General features: G+C 44.0%; 1 protein-coding gene across 1 annotated transcript in view; it reads left to right on the top strand.

The window, feature by feature from the left end:
- The first annotated feature begins 9124 nt into the window (after nucleotides 1-9124).
- Nucleotides 9125-22411, top strand: part of COL17A1 (collagen type XVII alpha 1 chain) — a 51376-nt gene continuing 38089 nt past the window's right edge. The window contains 5 exon segments of the mRNA XM_044916141.1: nucleotides 9125-9373; nucleotides 14926-14988; nucleotides 16909-16953; nucleotides 18390-18494; nucleotides 19492-19623. Coding sequence (XP_044772076.1) covers nucleotides 14937-14988; nucleotides 16909-16953; nucleotides 18390-18494; nucleotides 19492-19623 — 334 coding nt within the window. The 5' untranslated portion in view covers nucleotides 9125-9373; nucleotides 14926-14936.

Here is a 22411-nt window from a genome sequence, read left to right as displayed (position 1 = left end):
AAAACAACCCAATTTGAGAATGGGCAAATATTTGAATAGACACTTCACCAAAGAAAATATATGAATGGTAAATAAACACATGAAATGATGGTCCACATCTTAGTCAACAGAGAAATGCAGATTAAAGCCATAATGCAATACCACTCCACACTTATTAGAAAGACTAAAATCAAACAAACAAACAATACTAAGAGCTGACAAAGATGTGGAACAATAAGAAATCTCATACATGACTGGTGGAAATGCAAAATGGTACAAATATTTTTAAAACAATTTGTCAGTTTCTTAACAAATTAACTCTATATTTATCTAGGTCAACATTCCACCCCTAGGTATTTGCCCACACAAAATAAAAACTTATGTTCATACAAAATAAATACATAATGCTTAAAGCAACTCTATTCATAATTGACAAAAACGGGACACAATCTGAATGGCCGTCAACATACAAATGTATAAAAATTGTGTATCCAAACAATGGAATATGACTTAGTAATAAAAAGAGGCAAACTAATGATGTATACAACATGGATTAATCTCAAATGATAGTCAAAGAAGCCAGGCTCAATAGGCTATGAATTGTATGATTCCATTACATGACATTCCGGAAAAGGGAAACCATAGGAATACAAAACAGATTAGTAGTTGACAGGGCTGGAGATGGGGGTGAATTACAATGGAGCACAATGGAATTTGGGGATGTGGTGGAACTGTTCTAAATCTTGAATGTGGTGGTTATACAACTACATGCACTTGTCAAAACTCATGGAGCACAAAAAAGGGTGAATTTTACTGAATTCAAATTATCTGATTTACATCTGATTCTGGCAAATGGCTAAAATACAGGAGCCCCAAAACACAAGTTGGGAACCACTGATATAAGAATAGTTAGAAAATTTTTAGATGAGGGGCACCTGGGTGGCTCAGTCAGTTAAGGTCTACCTTCTACTCAGGTCATGATCCCAGAGTCCTGGGATCTAGCCCCAGGCCAGGCTCCCTGCTCAGTGGGGAGTCTGCTTTTCCCTCTCCCTCCCCTCTCTTGTGCTCTCTCTCACTCATTCTCTCTGAATAAATAAATAAAATCTTTAAAAAAATTTTTGGATGAGTGTTATAATCACTGGAATGTTGATCAATGAGCATGTCAGGCAACAAGACATGATTTTCAGTGAGTCTGTGTACTAGAGATATACCCATGAGGAAAACAGTGGTAACCACAAACCAGATAATAGGGTGTGGTCTTCATCTTAATGAAGATAGTCCTTGTGTGGACATGTTTTGTGAAAACCAAGCCTGTCCTCTGAATCATGGCCTATAGTACAAAAGAATGTTCATCACCTGATGCAGACATTTCAGATCTTTGGGCTAAAAGCCATTAAAATCCAGTAAGAAATCCATCTGTCAGGTGGCTTCCTGCTATTTTGTTGAATTGTTTTTCCTTGCTCCCCAATAGAGATCAAGCCTAACATACATTTTAAACAACTGATCTATTTATATTCAGTAATTCATTTTTTTTTTTTTAAAGATTTTATTTGACAGAGAGAGACAGCGAGAGAGAGAACACAAGCAGGGGGAGTGGGAGAGTGAGAAGTAGGCTTCCTGCAGAGTAGGGAGCCCGATGTGGGGCTCGATCCCAGGACCCTGGGATCATGACCTGAGCTGAAGGCAGATGCTTAACGACTGAGCCACCCAGGTGCCCCCAGTAATTCATTTTTGAGAGCTCATCTTTTTTTCTATGAGCACTATTGAACTTTTCATCTCCTTGATGCTTCTGACATCCCTTCCATGTAATTTCTGAGCACATAAAGTACAAATAACTTGGCTTACCCCAGTTCTTAGAGAGGCTTAACACTGACAGAGTGGGCAGGTGAACAGTACCAAACAGAAGACTAGGAATGACTTCCAGCCGAAACAGGATTTTCATTTCTTCCATAAATGGGGGAATCTTTTTGAATCTAAGGGGTATATTTTCTCTGATAAGGAAAGGGTAGCAACTGTTAAGACTAACACTTCACATATTTTTCTTTGGCTCATTGCTGTCTTCTGATAAAAAGTAATCTATAAATGTTTAGTTATTAGAAACAAGTTACAGGGGTGCCTGGTTGGGTCAGTTGGAGGAGCACGAGACTCTTGATCTCAGGGTTACGAGTTGGAGCCCCACGTTGGGTGTAGAGATTACTTAAATAAATAAATATTAAGGGGCACCTGTGGTGGAGTTGATTGAGTGTCAGACTCTTGGTTTTGGTTCAGGTCATGATCTCAGGGTCATGAGATGATCCTCGAGTCGGGCTCCAGGCTTAGCTCGGAGTCTGCTTGAGACTCTCTCTCCTTCTCCCTCTGCCCCTCCTCCACTTCTCTCTCTCAAATAAATCTTTTAAAAAAAATAAATAAATATTTTAAAAAAGAAAAGAAACAAGTTACAGATAATTTAGTAGAGCATGTGTTAGAAATAACACATGGTGGTTTTAAACTAATTAAGGGTATTATCTATAGGTGATATATTTTATTTTATTTTATTTATTTATTTATTTTTAAAGATTTTATTTATTTATTTGAGACAGAGAGAATGAGAGAGAGAGAGCACATGAGAGGGGGGAGGGTCAGAGGGAGAAGCAGGCACCCTGCCGAGCAGGGAGCCTGATGCGGGACTCGATCCAGGGACTCCAGGATCATGACCTGAGCCGAAGGCAGTCGCTTAACCGACTGAGCCACCCAGGCGCCCTATAGGTGATATATTTTAATATTATCCTATTGTCTTAATTCTAAATTCTTCAAGACAGAAAATGAAACCGTTTTTTTTTTTTTTAAACCTCCCATGTGTTAGGTAATGAACATAGGACAAAATGGAGGCACGGAAAAGTCCAAACCAAGGGAATGATCTTTTTTTTTTCCCATATCCTTCTGTTAGCTCTAACAGGTGGTCTTCTGAGGAAGGTAGAAGGCCTTTTGAGTTAGGGAAAAGGAGAGAAGTTGCTGTGGTCAGTGGTTGGCCTGGAAAAATCTCAGTGTCATCCCAGGCCCTACCCTCTTTCTCATCCTAGCAGCAATCACTCAATGCTCTGTGTCTTCCTAACCTCCCTGATATTGGCCCCCTTGGTTCCTTTCCTTTTTTCATCTTTGCCTTGCTAAACTTCAGCCTTATCTTTCACCTCAACTACTTCCCTGGTGTCCTTTATTGGTCTCACTGTCTAAACTCTTCTGGTCCACTCTACACCATCACCAGATTAATCTCCATTCCACCCAGTTCCCATCATTCCATTTCTTGACTTCCCATAAATCCCTCTCACCCACAGAATGACGTAGACATTCCTCAGACTGGCCTTTCAGATTCCCCATGATCCAACCAGCACACCCTACACTTCCAACCTCTCCCTGTCTACTCTTTTTTTCATGGTATGTTTTACCATCCTCCACCCAAGCCTTACTGTTTCCTAGGACTGTGCCTCTCATGCTGGACTCTGTGCTCAAAATTTCAGATCCACCCTCAGTTTCTTAATACCACCCATCCTTTTAAGTCCAGCTCAAATAACAACTCTTTCATGAAACAATAGCTGACGCCCACAGCTGAATATCCATATACCTTTTTTTTCGTATTGTAAATTCCTTAAAGGCCTGTTTTACATCTCATCCTCAACTGTATCTATATACCCAATGCCTTGCTCAGAGTAGACACTCAATAGGTATTTGTTTACTCATTCAACAAATACATATGGGTTTTAAGTGGATAAATGAATGAATAGATCTGAAATTAGAAATGGAAGAAAAGAAACCAGGTGCTTTGTTATTATATTAAAAGCAGCAAAGAACACGGTTTGGGAACAATTCGAGAACCATTATAGACAGGAAAAGCAGATGGAGGCCTTAAGCCCACGTGTGAAGGGCAGGAGTTGGTATGCTGTATCTCAGCTGCATCCTTCCAAAAGCCAAATTGCTCCATAAACTGTGACAAATGCTGTTGTCATAATTGTTTACAGGGAAGTCTTATTATCCAGGAGTACATGCAACCAAAGAGAAAGCTAGGCGGAAATATGGTCTTCTAGTCTCAGAAATATAGTAGCAAACTGCAACAAATAATTATTGTATCATTTTTATTTTAATATGTAGGAATTCACTTTTTAAAAAAATCAGTGGATTCTCTATCCAACAAAACAGCTGAATCCCTGACTCTAGGTACTGGAATTATCTCATTAAATATAAAATGATTTTCTCTCACCTCCTTCTCAGTGAACTTCTTATTGTCTCTTAGGAATGCAAGGCAAGTATATCCCAAAGCTTCAGGATTCCTGGATGAAAGTATCATCAGAACAAAATATCACTATCATGTGATGTTGTTTTATGAAAGGAAGGTCACAAAGTCTGTAGAAAGCCATTGATAGGGTACATTCCTTTAAACCAGATAAACAAAATTCAGTGTTCACAAAGATTAACAAGGTAGTGAATAGTCATTTGACAAAAACACCCTGTCACCAAAAAGTGGATTTACACATCACTTTTCAGAAACTTGGCAGCCACGTTTAGGGTCCACCTATACTCAACATTGCTCAGCAAGTGATGAGAATCTGGTCACCAGGTGCCAATCTGGGCTCCACGTGAACAGGCATCCTTTCTCCCCAACCCGTTTAAAAGTCAGTAGATAATTTGGGGAGGATGAATATTTTTCCGGTTGCCACTTAAGGAAATTTTCTTTCTAGTCCATCACAAATTGATTAAATGTGACTCATTAACACAGTTCTGAATGGAGCAGGGAACAAGAAACACCTTTCCGGTGTCTTAGTCACTGCTATGTCCTAAATCTGACTCTGGTCCTTCGTTTCAGTAAGAATTTCGCTTTTTTCTGTTAAAAGACAACTCCCTTAGTACCAGGCATATGGTAGGAACTTGATATGTAAATGCTGAATGAACATAAGATTTCTTTCACTCCATGTACCAAGATAATTTCTTCTTATAAATGATTTTGCCAAGCACAATAAATGATGAATGTTGAGTAACTGGAATATAAACACTTGAATTCTTTTAATTTCCTTCTATCCCAAAGTGCTTAGTACAGGACTCTGGAAATAGCACATACATGCACACATACACATAGGCGTATTAGCTATTGAGTTAGCTTAGGGGATCTTGATCAATTACTTTGGGGTTTATCTATTTTGGGTCTGACTTTCCCATTGTTCCTGGAGAATTATGTTATTACAGGACCCCAGGGGGGAAAAAAAGCCATGCTGATTCCAATGGTTGGTTAGCATGTTTGGGTTTATACAATCATTATAGTTAAATAATTGGTCCATGGTTGCCAAGTCCTAATAGATAGATTTTTATCTAAATGCATCATTAAATTATACCAACACCATAATGCTGTTGGCAGCAAATATCCCCACTATTCAGATGGTTTTCGTTCTGATTTAAGTTGTCATTTGCTCTTGGCCTGATCTATTTTGATAATGCCTATTTTCTTTCAGTTCAAAGCTATGGGAATATTTAAATTTTAATGATACACCAGGTAGGGGAAAATGAGAGTTCAAGAGTTGAATGGAATATAGGCTTTGCCACTGTGTGTAAACAAACAAACAAACAAACAAAACCCTGACCCAGTCCTCCTCTTGTGTCCTCCTTTACTCTTACATCACTGCCAAACCCACAGCACTTTGGACACTCTGGTCACCAAATGAGGGGGCGGGGGGAGGGGTTCCCACATCAGCCAACTCCACTACAACAGCTGCGTGTCCTACAATTTATCTCAATTATGACACTCTCTGCTTGGAGACAGTGTCAGATCCCCCAGGGTAGGGGCTCAGTCCCGCGAGACTGCCCCCCACTGCAGATGCCAGTCACAAGTAATAGGTCCCCAGGTTACCCACAACTTCTGTCCAACGTGGCAATAAATCAGAGGTTCCCATGACCTCCTCCCTCTTGGATTCAATTATTTGCTAGAGGGGCTCGCAGAACTCAGGGAAACATTTATATTTGCCAGTTTATTAAAGGATATGATAAAGGATACAGATGAACAGCCGGATGAAGAGAGACATAGGGCAAGGTCTAAGAAGGTGGTGAGCACAGGAGCTTCTGACCCCGCACAGCTGCGATGTCTCACCCTCCTGGTATGTGGATGTGTTCATCTACCTGCAAGCTCTCTGAACCCTGTACCATTGGTTTTGTAAGAAACCTTCATCATGTAGATATGATCGATCATCTCCATTTATAGGTCCTCTGCCCTTTCTGGAGCCACTTATTATAGATAAAATCTTTGTCCTGATTACTCAACTTCTCTGAGTTTCACTTTTCTCGGCTATAAAATTAAAAAAAAAAAAAAAGTACATACCTCTTAGGGTTGCTATAGGGAATAAATAAAATGTATGTAAAATATCTGGTGCACAATAGACCTTAGAAAACGTTAATTTCAGTCTCTCTTCTTTCTTAATGATCCAAACACTCACAGGTGCCAGTACGGAGCTGCTTTCTAATGTCAATTTAAGAACATTTTCCTAATACCTAAAAACCCTCCCTCCCATGGCTAATGAGGCCTTTTGTGATCTAGCCCCTGCTCTCTCTCTCTCTCTCTAGCTTCTCTCCTACTGCCACCCTCCCTTGGTTTGGGACACTTAAATAGACTGGCATCACTTTTCGTCAAACTTACTTGGCTTCTTCTACTTCAGAGCCTTCTCAAATATTTTTCTCCCTGTCTAGATTCTAGAGCAATCTCAATCCCTCCTTTCACCTGTATGACCTCTGCTCAACCTTCCTCTATTAGTCTAAATGTTACCTTCTTAGCCAGACTTGCCCTTCCATCCCTCCTCTGGATGACCTCTCCTCCTCTCTGACAGAATCCAGAATTCGTTCTTTATAATAGTCATCACATTTTTAATTGTGTATCAGTGCATAATTGTTTGTCATGAACATCATTTATTATAAATTGTGTCCCCCTCCTAAAATTCAGATGGTGAAGCCTAACCCTCAGTATCTTAAAATGTGACCACAATCTGGAGATACAGCTTTAATGAAGTAGTTAATATGAGGCTGTTAGGATGGGCTCTGATCCAATCTGACTGGTGTCCGTATAAGAGATTAGGACACAGAGTGAGACAGCTGGGATGCACACACACAAGCAGAAAAGGCCATATGAGAACACTGCAGGAAGACAGCCCTCTGCAAGCCAAGGAGGGAGAGACTTCGGGAGAAACTTAGCTGCTGACATGTTGGTCTTGGACTTCCGCCTTCCAGAACTGTGAGAAAACTAATTTCTGTTGTGTAAGCCACCAGAATTTTGTCCAGGCAGCCTTAACAGAATAATATATTGTTTAAGACCTACCTTCTTCCGCTAGACTGTGAACTCCGTAAGGACAGAGAATATGTCTACATTTCTTTTTTTTTTTTTTTTTTTAAAGATTTTATTTGACAGAGAGAGACACAGCGAGAGAGGGAACACAAGCAGGGGGAGTGGGAGAGGGAGAAGCAAGCTTCCCACTGAGCAGGGAGCCCGATGCGGGGCTCGATCCCACGACCCTGGGATCATGACCTGAGCCTAAGGCAGACGCTGAACGACTGAGTCACCCAGGCATCCCTTTTATTTATTTATTTATTTATTTATTTTAAAGATTTTATTTGACAGAGAGAGACCATGTCTACATTTCACAACTGAACTCTCAACATACAGTTTAACGCCTGGCTCCGAGCAGGAGCCAACATGTTTTTGTGTAATTCATGAATTAGTGAGTGAATGAATGAATGATGCAGGCTTATGTCAATTTTATGCTGAAAGCTCCCCCTCTTCTAGATTCCCAGTGCTCTTCTCCTAGGAGATTGACAGCAGACATGTTGAGTAAGTATTTACTTGGGGTAGGCAGGAACATCCCAGAAAGCAAGAACCCAATAGTGTCACATTCTAGGTCATCAAAAGGCTTCTGAAGTGTGCGACTTCAGTGCAGAATGTTGGGGGCTTAGGAGTGAGACTCCTACAGGTGGTGCTCGGTGGTCTGCTGCCCTTCCAGGTGGGGCGAGTGCCCACAGGAGCAGGGCGCAGACACGCATTAGTGCTACACTGCAGGAATCCTACAGCTCCCCTCTGGACTGGGAATACCACCAAAGTGAGTTCCAGGGTCAGACTCCCCATATTAACCAATACCAAGAGTCTCAAGCTAGTCTCTAGGGGTCCTAGAAAGCCAGATCCTAAGCAGGTATTCATTGGTGTAAACTGACCCTTTAGGGAAGACTAATGGCTCCAGGGAATGAGCTGAGACTAGAGAGTTTCTGGGAGCCCACACATGTCTTTGGGTGTATGGAGACTGTGTTTGCCTGATTTGAACGGCAAAAAGGTCCTTAACCCTCCTCAGCAGTATCTCTCCGTTACATGGTGGCTAAGCGCCTAAAATCTTGTCACTAACACATCCCTCTTTGGAGTCAACACTAACACATCCCTCTTTGGAGTCAACATCACTGTATCTGGCTGCCCCTTTTTAAAAAAATGAATCCCTGGGGCGCCTGGGTGGCTCAGTCGGTTGAGCGGCTGCCTTCAGCTCAGGTCATGATCCCAGGGTCCTGGGATCGAGCCCCGTGTCGGGCTCCCTGCTCAGTGGAGAGCCTGCTTCTCCCTCTCTCTCTGCTTGTGCTCTCTATCTCTCTGTCAAATAAATAAATAAAATCTTTAAAAAAAAAAAATGAATCCCTGTGCCATCAATTGTCCCGCATTTTCAGTCACTAACATCTTATTCTGAATGAGTTCACCCCTTTCCTCCAGGCGGGTTTGACCTGGCCTGAGTCAGAATGAAGGAAAGAGGGCAAGGGCATGTGTAGGAGAAACAGGTCTTGAATGTAAATCCTGCCAACTTCACAGTTTTTCTAGGAATCGAACACTCTGACCACGGGCCCCCCACAAGCCTGGCCACACCACGAATCATGCACCTTAGGATTTTTACTATTCTCTGGCCACAAGGAAAGGGAATACCACATTGTGGCAGCTCTCTGGTTATGAAAGATAAGGAAAAGTCCTCAAAGGCATTTCCTTTACCTTTGTTCATTTATCACCACGACCCATAAATGGTTAATGGGCCTACCCTGATTGGAGAGACGTTCTGCTTCCTGTAAAGTTTTGATTCCTGGAGGCAGATCTTTTTTAAATGCTGCAAGTGTCCGATAATTGGAAGGGTGGAGTAACTGTAAACCCGACACACCTTTGTCAGGACTTGTTAGGGAGCAAAGAACTGAGAGAAACAAGGGGGAGAGCAGGAGAAGTGAACATTTTTGGAAGATCACTCAGCTCTAACACACCTGGGCTGGGTCTGGATAAAAAAAGTGGGGCCTGCAAACATCTTGGAGAAAACATCAGGAGGAGAGAAAGGGGGGTTTATTCGAAGTTGTTTCCAGTCCCTTCCAAATCTCAAAGAAGGTAAGTTACAGGAAGGATTTGCCCTTTTTCTCCCTTCCTCTGGGATTTTGACTTGGCATTTGCTATTTGGAATTTGTTTGTTGGAGAAAATAAGATGAAATTGTTACGGTTCAAGCCTTGCAGTAGCAGCAGTTAACTGATCGCAAAAGGTTACTTTGCTTTCTGCATTCTGCTTAGGGCAGGTCTTTTAAAGGAACAGTAAGAAAGATTCATCTGTGGGAAGGAGAAGAAAAAGGCCGGTTAAGATAAATTGGGCTCTAGTGGCCAGTTGGGTTTTCTTTTTTGTATTATTTTCAGTATTGTAAAATGGCTTGTGTTAAATTGTTTTATTTAGAATAAGATAGAATTATGATTTCTTGAATCTCAGTCTCTTGCTCTCGCTCTCCCCCCTCCCTCAAAGGCAGAGACCAGCTCAGAGGTGAAGTTAAAGCGTGGGTAAGTGGGGGCTGGGAGAAACAGCCCCTGAGCACCAAGAGCTGAGTTGCCACCAGGGCTCTGCACTAGCAGGTCCCGATTAAGCTCAAGAGGATGGATGCACATTGTTGTTTACCACGCTCTCAAAATACTGCCTCTAATCGAAAGTAAAGTGTAATATCTGAAATGATATAATTAATCTAGGAATTTCCTGGAGTCAAATTTAGAGCAAGAAAAAAAGAGGGGGGCGGGAATGTTTTGCCTGTGTACACACGTTTACTGGCGAGTTTTGCCCCCTCTCCCCAAATCATTTTGGGGTGAGAATGACCAACTTCAGTATCTCACTGGACAGCCTTAAGTGCTCCATTACAAATGACCACACGTTGCTTTTTGAAGTGTAGGCAAAGGGTCTGGCACATCGCTTCATGTGAGTAGCAGTTAATCAGTAGCTAATGGCTGGATTTGTTAATGTCCGTAAAATATAGTGAGGTTTTTAAAAGATAGTCATTTGAAAAGCAGAACCGCTTCTCCTCTCCCCTGTCTGCTGTGTCTTTCTTAGACGTAAGGCACAGGTCTCAGTCAGCTCCTGATGGCTGCCCTTCAGAGAATCAGAGGCACCAGCTTTACTCTGAGCCCCTTCAAAACACCCACACACATCTGACCAGCGTTTACCTGGGGACAGTAAACAGAGTCTTGCTTCAAGCTTGGATAGAAACTCAGATTCGTGAAACTGACCCCACCTAAGAACCAGCCTCATTCTCAGATTATGCTTGACCAAAAGAAGACTAGGTTTGTGTGATTGGGCTCATTTGCTATTATTAACGGCAGCAGGACTTCATGAAACAGGGCTGTGAACAAGAGGCAGAATCATAAAGCCGGTGCCCAAACTCCCCCAACCCTAAGTTATGGAAATCAAAGATGCCAAATGTAGCTAGGGGCACACCCACTGTCGAGGTTTGTAGAGACAAAAGCCTCTGAGACAATCCACCCTAGGGCGCTGGTTTTCCTGGCCCTCAAGCTGCTTGCCCCATCTGTGTTAACGGATGAGTAGTGCATGGTTTTCTCGCACTGTGACCATTTTGTTGTTTTGTTTTAAAATTTGAAGCATACAGAGATGGGAGTAATAGAAGTTGTAAAAATTCTTGCGCTTCCTTAGCAGAGACTTGGGAGATGAATTCTTAAAATAGGGACTAGAAAACATTTAGCTTCTCCATCCCCTTCCTTACTGAAGACCAAGTGTTTCATGGGTCATTGTTTTTTTTTTAATTTTATTTATTTATTTGACAGAGAGAGACATAGCGAGAGCAGGAACACAAGCAGGGGGAGTGGGAGAGGGAGAAGCAGGCTTCCCGTGGAGCAGGGAGCCCGATGTGGGACTCGATCCCAGGACGCTGGGATCATGACCTGAGCCGAAGGCAGACGCTTAACGACTGAGCCACCCAGGCGCCCTTTTATAAAGTTTTTTATTTTATTTTATTTATTTGAGAGAGGGAGAGAGATAGCAACATAGACAGTGAGAGAGCACACGAGAGGGCAGGATAGGGAGAAGCAGGCTCCCCTCTGAGCAGGGTTAGATCTCAGGACCCTGGGATCATGACCTGAGCTGAACCACCCAGGCGCCCTCATGGGACATTAGACAAGGTCAGTGTGAGAGCTGACTATCCCTAACAGCAGTTTGTCCTTGTGTGTGTGCCATCATCGGAATAGTTTTAGGTGAATGTGACATCATTTAAATGCAGTGGAAAGAAAAGAAAATTCAAAAGAGTAGAAAAATGATTTTGAATTGCGTCTTCCTGCATAAGAAAATATCATGGGATCATTTTTTCTACATCTTCTAAAGCACATTAACTATGAATAACCACGAAGCAGCCCCTTAGCACTATGGATGGAAATTAGCATTATTCTGGAATTGAGAACCTAGAAACCTGCTCTTCCTTGGTTCTAGAGAAGTGGCCTAAACATCAAAGAAGTTAAAATTAAAAAGTTAAACATTATGCTACTTGACAGTACTTCCATTAAGTAGTGTTTTGGGAGGAGAGCACGCGGGTGAGCTTGGCGGGGAGAGGCAGGCTCGGACATGTGCCCGGGCTTGTAACTTTCCTTTCCCTAATGTTACACTTCTTAAAACAATCCGCACCGAGAATGTTCAAAAAGGAAGTCCTGCAGGAATACCATAGGTCCTATGGGATGATCCCAGTCCAGGTTTGTGCCTCGACCCATCACTTTCCTTTAGATGACTCACTTAAAAAAGTTTTCATCTTAATGTTTGGTTTAAACGAATCCGCCTCCCAGCACAACCCTGCCTAACAGACTATCAGTGGCAAAGTCAACAGAACTCTGGCCTGGGTATTCGGGGCCCAGGAAATCATTCTGCACAGCCTGAGACTCAGCCATCTCAGCGGCTTCAGGCTGAAAGAGAGGCAGGGGCCCATCTACCTGCCCCAGGCTCAGGCCCATTCTCTCCCTGAGCACCTTCTAGTAAGGAGCCCCCAGGCCCTGGAGGAGGGTATCTGATTTCTTAGCAGATGGTCCCTCTCCTTGTGCCTGCTGGAAGTTGGGGAACCCTTGGCATTTTGCTGTACACCTCAAAGCTCCATCATTACAACTTGAGAAAAAGATTGGGAGTGCCTAGAATAGACAGAAAGAACAAGAAAACACTCACTAGGTTTGCTGCCTGGACACAGAGACCCTTATCAGTGGGAGCTATCATCAGCCTGCCTTGATGGCTACAAGTAAAAGAAACCCAGCTGAACCCAAATGTATGGTTTCTGGCTGCAGCTTTCTTTAAAGGATCAAAACACACAATAACTTTCAGGAAGTAAAAGCCTCCATTGCCTGTTATAAACAGTTCCTTTCAGGATAGTGTTTCACATCAGTTCAGGTACCACTCTAGGTGGCTCCCCACTAGCAGCCAGGTGCATTTGAGTGTTTAGGTTCCAAAATGCCTCCTGGTCCACAGCTAACGACCAATTAAAAAAAAAAAAAAAAAAGCAGAGGGGCCTCAGAGGTACCAAAGGCAATTACTGCTTAAACAAAAGATTTCAAAGAGGGTGTCTGGTGGCATGTAGGTTTGCTTGCCAGTAGTCACGCAGGTTAGAGCCCGAAAGCAGACGCAGACACAGGCCAGGTTTGGCCTTCTAAAGAGGCTGGACTCCCTCGTGAAATGGTTTATGGAGCCCCTCTTCTTTGGCTCTGGGAAACATACCAGAGCCAAAGCCACCTTCTGTGGCTTCTCAGATCCAGTCACGAGTTTTTCCATGATGCCTCATTCCTTGCCTAAAGCTGCATTTAGGAAACTCCAATGAGCAAGAAGTTGGCACATTCGACCAGGCCTGGAAGCTAACTGTGCCGATCTCGGTTCATTCCACCAGCTAGCTGAGCAGCCAGTCTCCTGTGGTCTTGGTTTTCAGTGGGGAAGTCACCCAGGGCCACATTATGACTTTCGTGGGCTCTAGTTGCTTTTGCTTTTGTGGACCGCTTCTTTCATTTAAAAAAAAAAAAAAAAAACTTAAAAAATTATATTTTATAACTGCATTGAAAGAATACAAACCAGGTTGGATTGTGTTCATTTCTCCTTCTGAATTTGAAGATTTTCTTTTTAAGATTTATTTATTTATTTGAGAGAGAGAGAAAGAGAGAGTGTGTGCGAGTCGGGAGAGGGGCAGAGAGAGAGAATCCTCAAGCAGATTCCCCACTCAGCACAGAGCCCAATGCGGGGCTAGATTCCAAGACCCCAAGATCGTGACCGGAGCCAAGATCAAGAGTCATACGCTTAACCGGGTGCCCCATTTCTCCATCAGATTTTAAATTTTTTTAATTTTTATTTATTTATTTGAGAGAGAAAGAGAGTATGAGCAGGAGGGAGGGGCAGAGGGAGAAGCAGGCTTCCCACTCAGAGTAGAGCCTGATGCAGGGCTCGATCCAGGACCCGGAGATCATGCCCTGAGCTGAAGGCAGATGCTTAACTGACTGAGCCACCCAGGCACCCCTCTCCTTCTGACTGTAAAGAGAAATTAAAACACTTTCGTGGGCCCCCAAAAGTATGATAGGATTAGGCATTGTGCCTATTGAGAAGTCGACCCTGAAGTCACCAAGCAGGTAAAAACGTCTGAAAGGAGAAATCTTCAAGCAAGAGGCATCCTGGGCAGAAATGGCTTGCCCAGAATTCTAGAATCCAATTTGAACTGCATCCAAAAGAGGAAGGGAAGGTTAGGGGGAGGAGGGAGAACCACAGGAAAAGCCAGATTTCAAGTCCTCCCAGACGTGGGACTGGGAAGCACAGCAAGAACCCAGTTGGGATGGGGATCCCTGTTGTGCTCTTCTGTGTGTTTAAGCCTCACCCCCCACCCCAGCCTCTTCTGTCAGATGGCCTCAGTCCATCTACACTTCAGGACACAGTGCACAAGATCTTAATGGTTTTCCCTTCCGGAAGCAATGAGTGAAGGGAGAACATAGATAACATACAAATATGCCTTTCCTACATATTTCTGTAGATTTTACACATTTTCTTCATATATTTTTCCTACTCGTGTCTGAAAATAAGCATAGTGGGGCTAGCTTGTTATGAAGGGAAAGTTCCATATTGTGAGAAGTGTTAAGTGCCATACAGTACCAACAGTACAATAATTTTTTTTTCCCCGAGTTAAGTCCATCAAATGTCATTCTCCCATCTAAACTCTAAATGATGAAGCATGAATGTCTTCTCTTTATCCAGTTCCCTATAGAACACTGAACATTACGGGATGCAACAAAATGAGTTCGTTAAAAGCACCAAGTGCCTTGACAGATACCCTTCAGCTGTCTGTTACTTTGGCAAAGAATGGAAGTTTTACAAAGGTCAGGGCACCACATCTTCCATGTAATCCTGTTAATGCTCAGCAGGGGGCAGCCTGGTCGATGAGATCCTGAAAAATGAGCTCTCCATACAGAATAGAATCCAAAGTGGAACTATTAGATGACTACCTCTTATAACTGAATCAAGTGGGAAGGACTCTGTAAAAAATATGCACGAGAAAGAATTATGCCTTGAATTCTGGGAGTCAAGTGTTTTTGGTTCTCAGCTTGCACAGTAGGGACCTATGCTTCCTAAAAGTGATGGTCAGAGTCATGGCTGATCATGGTTTCTGGATTTTCTTCAGGTGGCTATGGTATGGATGTAACCAAGAAAAACAAGCGAGATGGCACCGAAGTCACTGAAAGAAGTAAGAGCATGAGACATATCATTATAAAAGTAATAAAAAAATGGAAAAGAGTAAATAATTCATGCCTGATTCCATCACAACTACTGTATCATTTCTAAATTATAGTTTTTCTTGGAGTTGTTTTTTTTTTTTTTTTGCTTTTTTTTCACTGTATTATTTAAAATGTTTTCCTAAGTAGACTTTAATCCTTCCCATAAGATAGCTTTTGTTGATTTTTATTTTAACATACTTGTAATCAAAATGTGTTCTACTTTTTCTCAAAAATGAAAATTACCATTTTGACATAGTTTTCATAATTAGCACTTTTAATAGCTGCATAATATTCTGTGGAATGAATCTGCCAAAGGCGTTTAACCATTTCTCTATTTAGAAGACAGAGCAACAGAAATCCGAAAGAATAACATCCTACTTACTGCAGGGACAAAATTAGAGTAACACTGGTGTCACAGTTGCAATCTACACTGAAACTGAAAACAGACACATTTCTTTTGTGAAACTGCCCAAATGATAAATTCAGAGACATTTAAACTGTCCCCGAAACAGTTCTCTTTCATTCATCCTGTGACTTTCATATATCTCTAATAAAAAAATCCTGGCTTCACAGACTTGGAACGTTAGATTAAGAAATAATTTATTTTTATGTGTCCAAGAATCCCAAAGGTCCACACAATGAGAGATCTAGTGAAGGCTGAAGGATTGTTACTCAAATTAAGCTGCCATTTTAGTCTGAAAAACCATTTCCTGTTATGCATGGAACGCAGTTTCTGCCACAGTTGTCACCCCAGGTTCCTGCCAGGACAAGGAAATCAATTAGGAAAATACCCTGTGACGAAGGAAAAGGGTGGGGACAGCAAGGCTGGTGCAGGATGGAGCAGTGTCGGGCAGGACGGCTTAAATTGGCACAAACGATCCTGCACCTTTTCTCCTTTCACCACCCCTACCAACACACATGCGCACATGCGCACACATGCACATATACCCGGGCATGTGCACACCTGCGCACACTGCACGAGTGTGCTATTAAAGATCCATGACCCGATCTAGATTGTTGCTCCTTTATGTCCCACACAGAGGGCGGTGGTGCTGATGGTCACCGTCAGAGAACAGCGTGGGCCTCACTGCGGTTTTAGGAATCCGCGCACCTCCCCATGTTGCTGCAGGGGAGAAAGCGGTTCAGGAAGGCAACAGGTCTTTCTTCTAACCGGTATTTAAAACATACTGGAAGCTTTTATTACCTCCATAGACTCACCGTCACTTGGGAGTCTAGAGAAACTCAATCTGGGGAGGCAAAGGCACTGGTTCTTCAAGTCTGTCTCCGATGTTCCTTTATCCCTGATTTCACCAAGCACCAAATGTCACTTACTAACCCCCGGCCTTCCTCCACCGCCCCACACTCAGGGATGGCCCTGAAGATTTTAGAATGAATTATGTCCTTCAGACACCCCTAGTTGAAAAAGAAGCACAAAGTACTTATCCACTTCACAGTGAGATCAGCCAGGATGATGCACTGGCCCAGCCGGACTGGGTGACCACTTGGAAGGGGCAGTGCAGACAGAGTGTGGCTCCACACACTTGAGGGTGACTTGAGGCCCTGGTCCTCCTTCAAAGGTGAATCCAGGCCTGGACTGGATCTAACTGTTAAATGAGAGACATGAATGCCAAGGTAAGTCATCCTTCTAATCAGTGGGTAATTCCATTTGGTTCCAAAAGGATATAAACGTATTTTACAGGTACATTAAACCCCATTATTATTGCACATATGTTCATGTACAGAGGGTCAGAGTACATCCCTTAAAGCACAAGTATACAAAAATCCATGTTGAATCTAATTTAAGATGCTGAGCCCATGATAGATGTTAGACCTTGCCAAAATATAGGGAATTCGGTGTGTTAAGATATCTTTTTATTGTCTTTTTCTAGTTATCACGGAAACAGTAACTACAAGACTTACATCCTTGCCGCCAAGTAAGTGACTATCAAGAGCTTTCTTCTCAGCAAGGCATGTGTGAAGGACTCCACATGTAACCTTTCCCATAGGCGCTTACTCTTCAGTTGAGCAAATCCAAAATATCTGAAATCTCTTGTTTAACAGCTATATAGACATTAATTTATATACCACAAAATTCACCAGTTTGAAGTATATATAATTCAATGGTTGTTAAGTATTGTTAACCTTAAAAATAAAACTGCCCGTTATTTTACCAGCAAAATATGGGTTTATTTGGGAATAGCAAAGAATCACAACCTGGAACAAGCAAGCTAAGACAGAACCATAGGCAAGTCCAACAAACAAAGGAGAGGAACATTATTTTATGGAGAAGAAAGAGGAAGCTGAGAGGTGTTGTTTAAATGAAAGACCGTCAGAGAAAAGCAAGAGTTCAGGCTGGTGGATGGTTCCTCACTGGCCAAGTTGCAGGTGTAGTAGATTTCCTGTAGGAGATGCAGTGTACACTTTCCCTGTACATTGGGGCCTGTAATTGATGACCCTTTCCTGTTGAGGATTCTTCTTTTATGTCTGTAATTGACATTAAGTGGCGTGGCTCCCCTTCCAACCCCCTCTCCAGCATCAATTCACTTTAGCGAGGGTTCCTTTTATTAATTTTCACAGTATATTTACGGAGTTGTGCAGCCATTGCAACAATCTAATTTTAGAACATTCCATCACCCCAAAAGGAAACTTCACGACCATTAGCTGTCACCCCCCATTACCACCCCTCTCCCCAGCCCCCAAGAACCATGAATCTATTCTCTGTCTCTATATATTTACGTGATCGGACAGTCGTATCAAAAACCTTATCCAGCCTGAGCATGGAGGGTGGGAGAAGGGAACCAATCAGGCTTCCGTCTGAGTCCACTTGTTTTCTGAGGGGGTCCTTAGGTTGAGTGGATTCTGTATTGGAGAACTGAGCCCTAAAGCTACCCCTGCACCTGCCAGGCAGCCTGGCTTACAGAGGATGGGGACGAGAGGTCAGAGCATGACAGGCCGCCATGCGCCATGAACACCAGCGACACAGAGCTGTCACTCACCCCTTCAACAAGTCTAGTGGCTGCCATTGTCTGTGGCACTGGCCAGGCAATTTCCAAAAGTCAAGCCCAACCCACGTCCTGGCCTTACAGAGCCTTTCATCACTCAGTTGCCTTTTCTAATACCTCAGTTTTCCTAATGAGCAACTTGCTATGCTCCATCCAGAAGACTTTCCTTATAAATGGGGTAGAATATTTGCTCTTGACATTTCTATCACAAACAAACAAATGAGAGTATGGCAGCTTGCACCTGAAAAGGGACCCCCAACCAGCAGGGTCATGGGTGGTAAGCCAGGGGTGGTCTCCACAGCGGAGGAGGAGAGGACCCCCTGGCCTGACTCCACCCATAAATTGTCACCTGCTTCTTGTTTGTGCAGAAGGGGGAACCAGCAACGGCTATGCTAAAACGGGCTCTCTAGGTGGAGGGAGCCGGCTGGAGAAGCACAGCCTGACCCATGGCAGCAGTGGTTACATAAACTCAAGTAAGTGGCTGCTGGTGGAGGGACTGGGGGAAAACAGATGGACAGGGCAGAGGGAGTCCTACAAGGAGAGGGATGGTCACAACGGCTTGTCATCCTTTCCAAATGCCCCCAATTGTTTGTATAACTGACACAAGATCCCAGCCAAGGTGCTACTTTCAAATCAGCCGCATTTGAAGCCTCCTTACAATGGGATCAATTTTCATTAAGTCCCCAATATAAATAACAATCCTCAAGAATGCTTTGTGGGGAGGTCGCTCTTTTCCCACTGAATCACTCTCTTGCAGCCACTTCTTTTAGGGAAGGGTGTGTACACAAGAGGGTTTACAATTTGAATTAACAACAAAAACAAAAGAAACTTAACGACTGGGTTACTCTGCTCAAGGAGTCTAGCGACACACAATCCCACACTGAGTTTCCACTGGGCAAGCATCCAACACAGGCCCATTGTTCCCAATGAAACACTCTTTCACGGTGGTAGCTTTCAAACCAAAACAAGACAGCAAGCAAGGCAAACAAAACAAAGAACAAGCACACATATAACCCCTGAGGCCGTTTAAACCATCTTGGATTGACACTGAAAAAGAAGACCCAAGACACACAAATAGCCAGGTTGACCAAGAGGCGTGGTTGCTGTGAGCTGTCAGGGAACACCTCGTCGGATTGTATTCTGGTCCATCCAGCAGTGAGCTGCAATTAAATGCCAGGTCCTCAAGAAAAATCCTGCCAGAGCCTCTCCATTGCCATGTGCAGCCATGTCCACAAAGGGCCCCCCCGCCTTCCTTCTATGGTTAGCTGGGGAAGGACCCTGGTGATGATCCCACCTCCCATTTCTGAGCCGCCGCGGGAGTGCCCAGGGGGACCCCGTCAGCAGCGTTCTCAGAAGGTCCTTGGGGCCTTCCGGACGGTCCTCTTTTATCTTGAGCAGCCTGAGTGTAGTCAGTATAACTGCAGGCCAGTCTGAAGTGCTGTGAGAGTTGATGCTTTTCCCCACTCGCAGGTGGGAGCACGCGGGGCAATGCCTCCACATCCAGTTACAGGAGGGCTCACTCCCCGGCCTCCACTCTGCCCAACTCACCAGGCTCCACCTTTGAAAGGAAAACTCACATCACCCGCCACGGAACATATGAAGGTATCAGTCCCATATATTTTATTTCATTTCATTTCATTTCATTTCATTTTAGAGAGCGAGAATAAGGGGGTGAGGGGCAGAAGGAGAGGGAGAGACAGAATCTTAAGCAGGCTCCACGCCCAGTGTGGAGCCCAATGCAGGGCTCCATCTAATGACCCTGAGATCATGACCTGAGCGGAAATCAAGGGTCCGATGCTTAACCGACTGAGCCGCCCGGGCGCCCCTCAGTCCCACAGATTTTAGAACTACTCTCTTCCCCAAAAGAACTTCACTCATCCTTTGAGGATGGAATTATTGGCCACCTGTGTTCAGCTGTTTCTGCCCTCAACTTTCTCTTTACTCGTGTTTTGATGTGGTTTGGAGTGTTGGGGTCTGGAGCCAACAGCCAAGAAAGAATTCTCGAGATGTCTTTAGTGCAAAAAGTTTGTTTTATGATAGCTCAGGGACAGGACCATGGCAAGAAAGAGCTGCTGCCCTAGGATTGTGAGGAGCAACTGATTATATACTTTGGAGTTCGGGGGAGTAAAGACAAAGGGAAGTTCCAAAAGGGTTTTCATAATGCTGAAGAAGACTCACCGGATACTTGAGGCCTGGCTATTGTCAAGCTAAGGTTGTTTTTCTTTTTTTTTTTTTAAGATTTTATTTATTTGACAGAGAGAGAGAGAGGGAGAGTGTGCACAAGCAGAGGGAGCAGCAGGGCATAGGAGAGGGAGAAGCAGGCTCCCCGCTGAGCAGGGAGTCCGATGCGGGACTCGATCCCAGGACCCTGGGACCATGACCTGAGCCAAAGGCAGATGCTTAACCGACTGAGCCATCCAGACACCCCAAGCTAAGGTTGTTTTTCCCTCTAGCACAGCACTGACAGTAAGACAGTTGGGAGCTTCCTGGAAGAATGTTATACTCTGCCTGCCTCAAGTATTTGTTAATGGGCTGCAGGTTATAAGGAAATTTAATTTCATCTACATTTCCTTCTGCCTTTGTTTCCCACATCAGTTTCCTTTCCTTTATGGACTCAAGTTGGAGATTTCATTGACTTACCCACCCCCTTATTCATTCATCCATTCAGTATTTTATCACATATCTACCATGTTTTTAACACCGTATGCAATGCCTTAGTGGACACCATAGGGGCCAAGGGCTGGCTGCCCCAAGACAGGCCACTCTGGCACAAACATTATTTTGAGTTAAAAGCAGTCAGAACCCAGCAGATTCAGGAAAAGCTTTTTACCTCCCCCTCAACTGTCTGCTTATACCAAGAAGAGAGCTATTAACAGAGATTCCCCTACCCAAGACACTTACCTACATAAGGCAATCTTTGTTTTCCAACCATCTCCTCTCACCTTCCTGCTAATGGCCTTTCTGCCCTTTGTATCCTCAGACCCCTACCCCTCTCCTCAGCTCACACAAGCATCATGTTGCCTTCTCTGGAATTTCCATGTCTGTGTGCATTCCCTGTATGTACAAAACTAAATTTGATTTTCTCCTTTCTCCTGTTAGTCTGTCTTATGTCAGTGTGATTCTTAGTCCCTCTATAAAGATCTTGTAGGGCAGAGGGTACCCACCCTTCCTCTCCAACACTTAAATGAATTAGACGTGAGGCCATCTAGGGGGCGCAGTCGGTTAAGTGTCCGACTCTTGGTTTCGGCTCAGGTCATGATCTCAGAGTTGTGAGATTGAGCCCCCCATCTGGCTCTGTGCTCAGTGTAGAGTCTGCTGAAGTTTCTCTCCCTCTCCCCCTGTCCCTCTCTGCATGCACTCATTCTCTCATGCTCTCTCTCTATATATATAAAATAAACAAATCTTTTAAAAAGGAGAAATGAATTAGACATAGATCTTGTCTTCAAGTTGCTTCTGGTCTAATAGATTAGCTAAGATGACAGGTAAAAACTATGATGTAAAGTTGAAGGGGCTGAGCGTTTCCAGCTGAGTGTTCAGGGAAAACTCTATGGAGAGGTGGCCTCTGAGCTGGGCCTTCAGGATGTGTGACATTTGAGGCCTGGGGGGGGGGGGGGGGGGGGGCGCTCCAGCCTGCAGGGGGCGCACTCAGCACAGATGGGCAGAAGTCAGGGCTGGGCAGCAGGCCGCTTGGTCCTGATGTGAAGAGAGGTGGAGGGGCTCAGATTCAGGGCTGGCCTGTGATGTCTGGACTCTATTCTGCAACACTAAGAAGCCACTGGGATTTTTGAGTAGAGAGTCGATCCTCTTTGAGGGCCAGGACTAGAACTCCGGAAGCCATGTACAGGAAGAACAGGGAGGAAAGAGGCTGAACATGGTGACAAGTTAGAAGATGCTTATAGTCAAGGGCAAACTTGGCTGGGATTAGGGCGGTGGCAATGGGAGAGGAAACAAGGAGCGGGAGATGGAATTGATGTTTGACAATTGATTAAATACGAGGGGAGAGGGAGGAGAAGGGAGTCCGGGCCACTGAGATTCAAGCACAGGTGGCTGGGTCCACAGTGGTGCCAGCGACTGAGAGAGGGGCGCCGGAGGCAGGCCCCCATGTGGACGAGCTCAGTAATGCTCCCAGGTGGGGCTCCCAAGCAGGGAGTGGGAGTGGGGCGCACAGCACGTGAGCTCAGGGAAGAGGTCGGGCAGGATACCCAGTTTGAAGCCATTTACAAAGAGATGTTAGTAGAAGATGGAAGACTAAGGAATCAGCCAAGGAAGGGAACAGGAAAGCAGAAGGGAGCAAAGAAAGATAAAAGTGGGGATGAAACGGAAGGAGGAGCCAGAGGACACAGGAGGAAGAGGAGTCTGGGGGGTGGGGAGAGCAGGACCCCGAGAGAGA

This window comes from Neomonachus schauinslandi, chromosome 6, assembly GCF_002201575.2.
Source record: "Neomonachus schauinslandi chromosome 6, ASM220157v2, whole genome shotgun sequence".
NCBI classification, from domain to species: Eukaryota; Metazoa; Chordata; class Mammalia; order Carnivora; family Phocidae; genus Neomonachus; species Neomonachus schauinslandi.
Note: the sequence above shows the minus strand (reverse complement) of the source record. Positions and strands in the feature narration are given on the sequence as shown.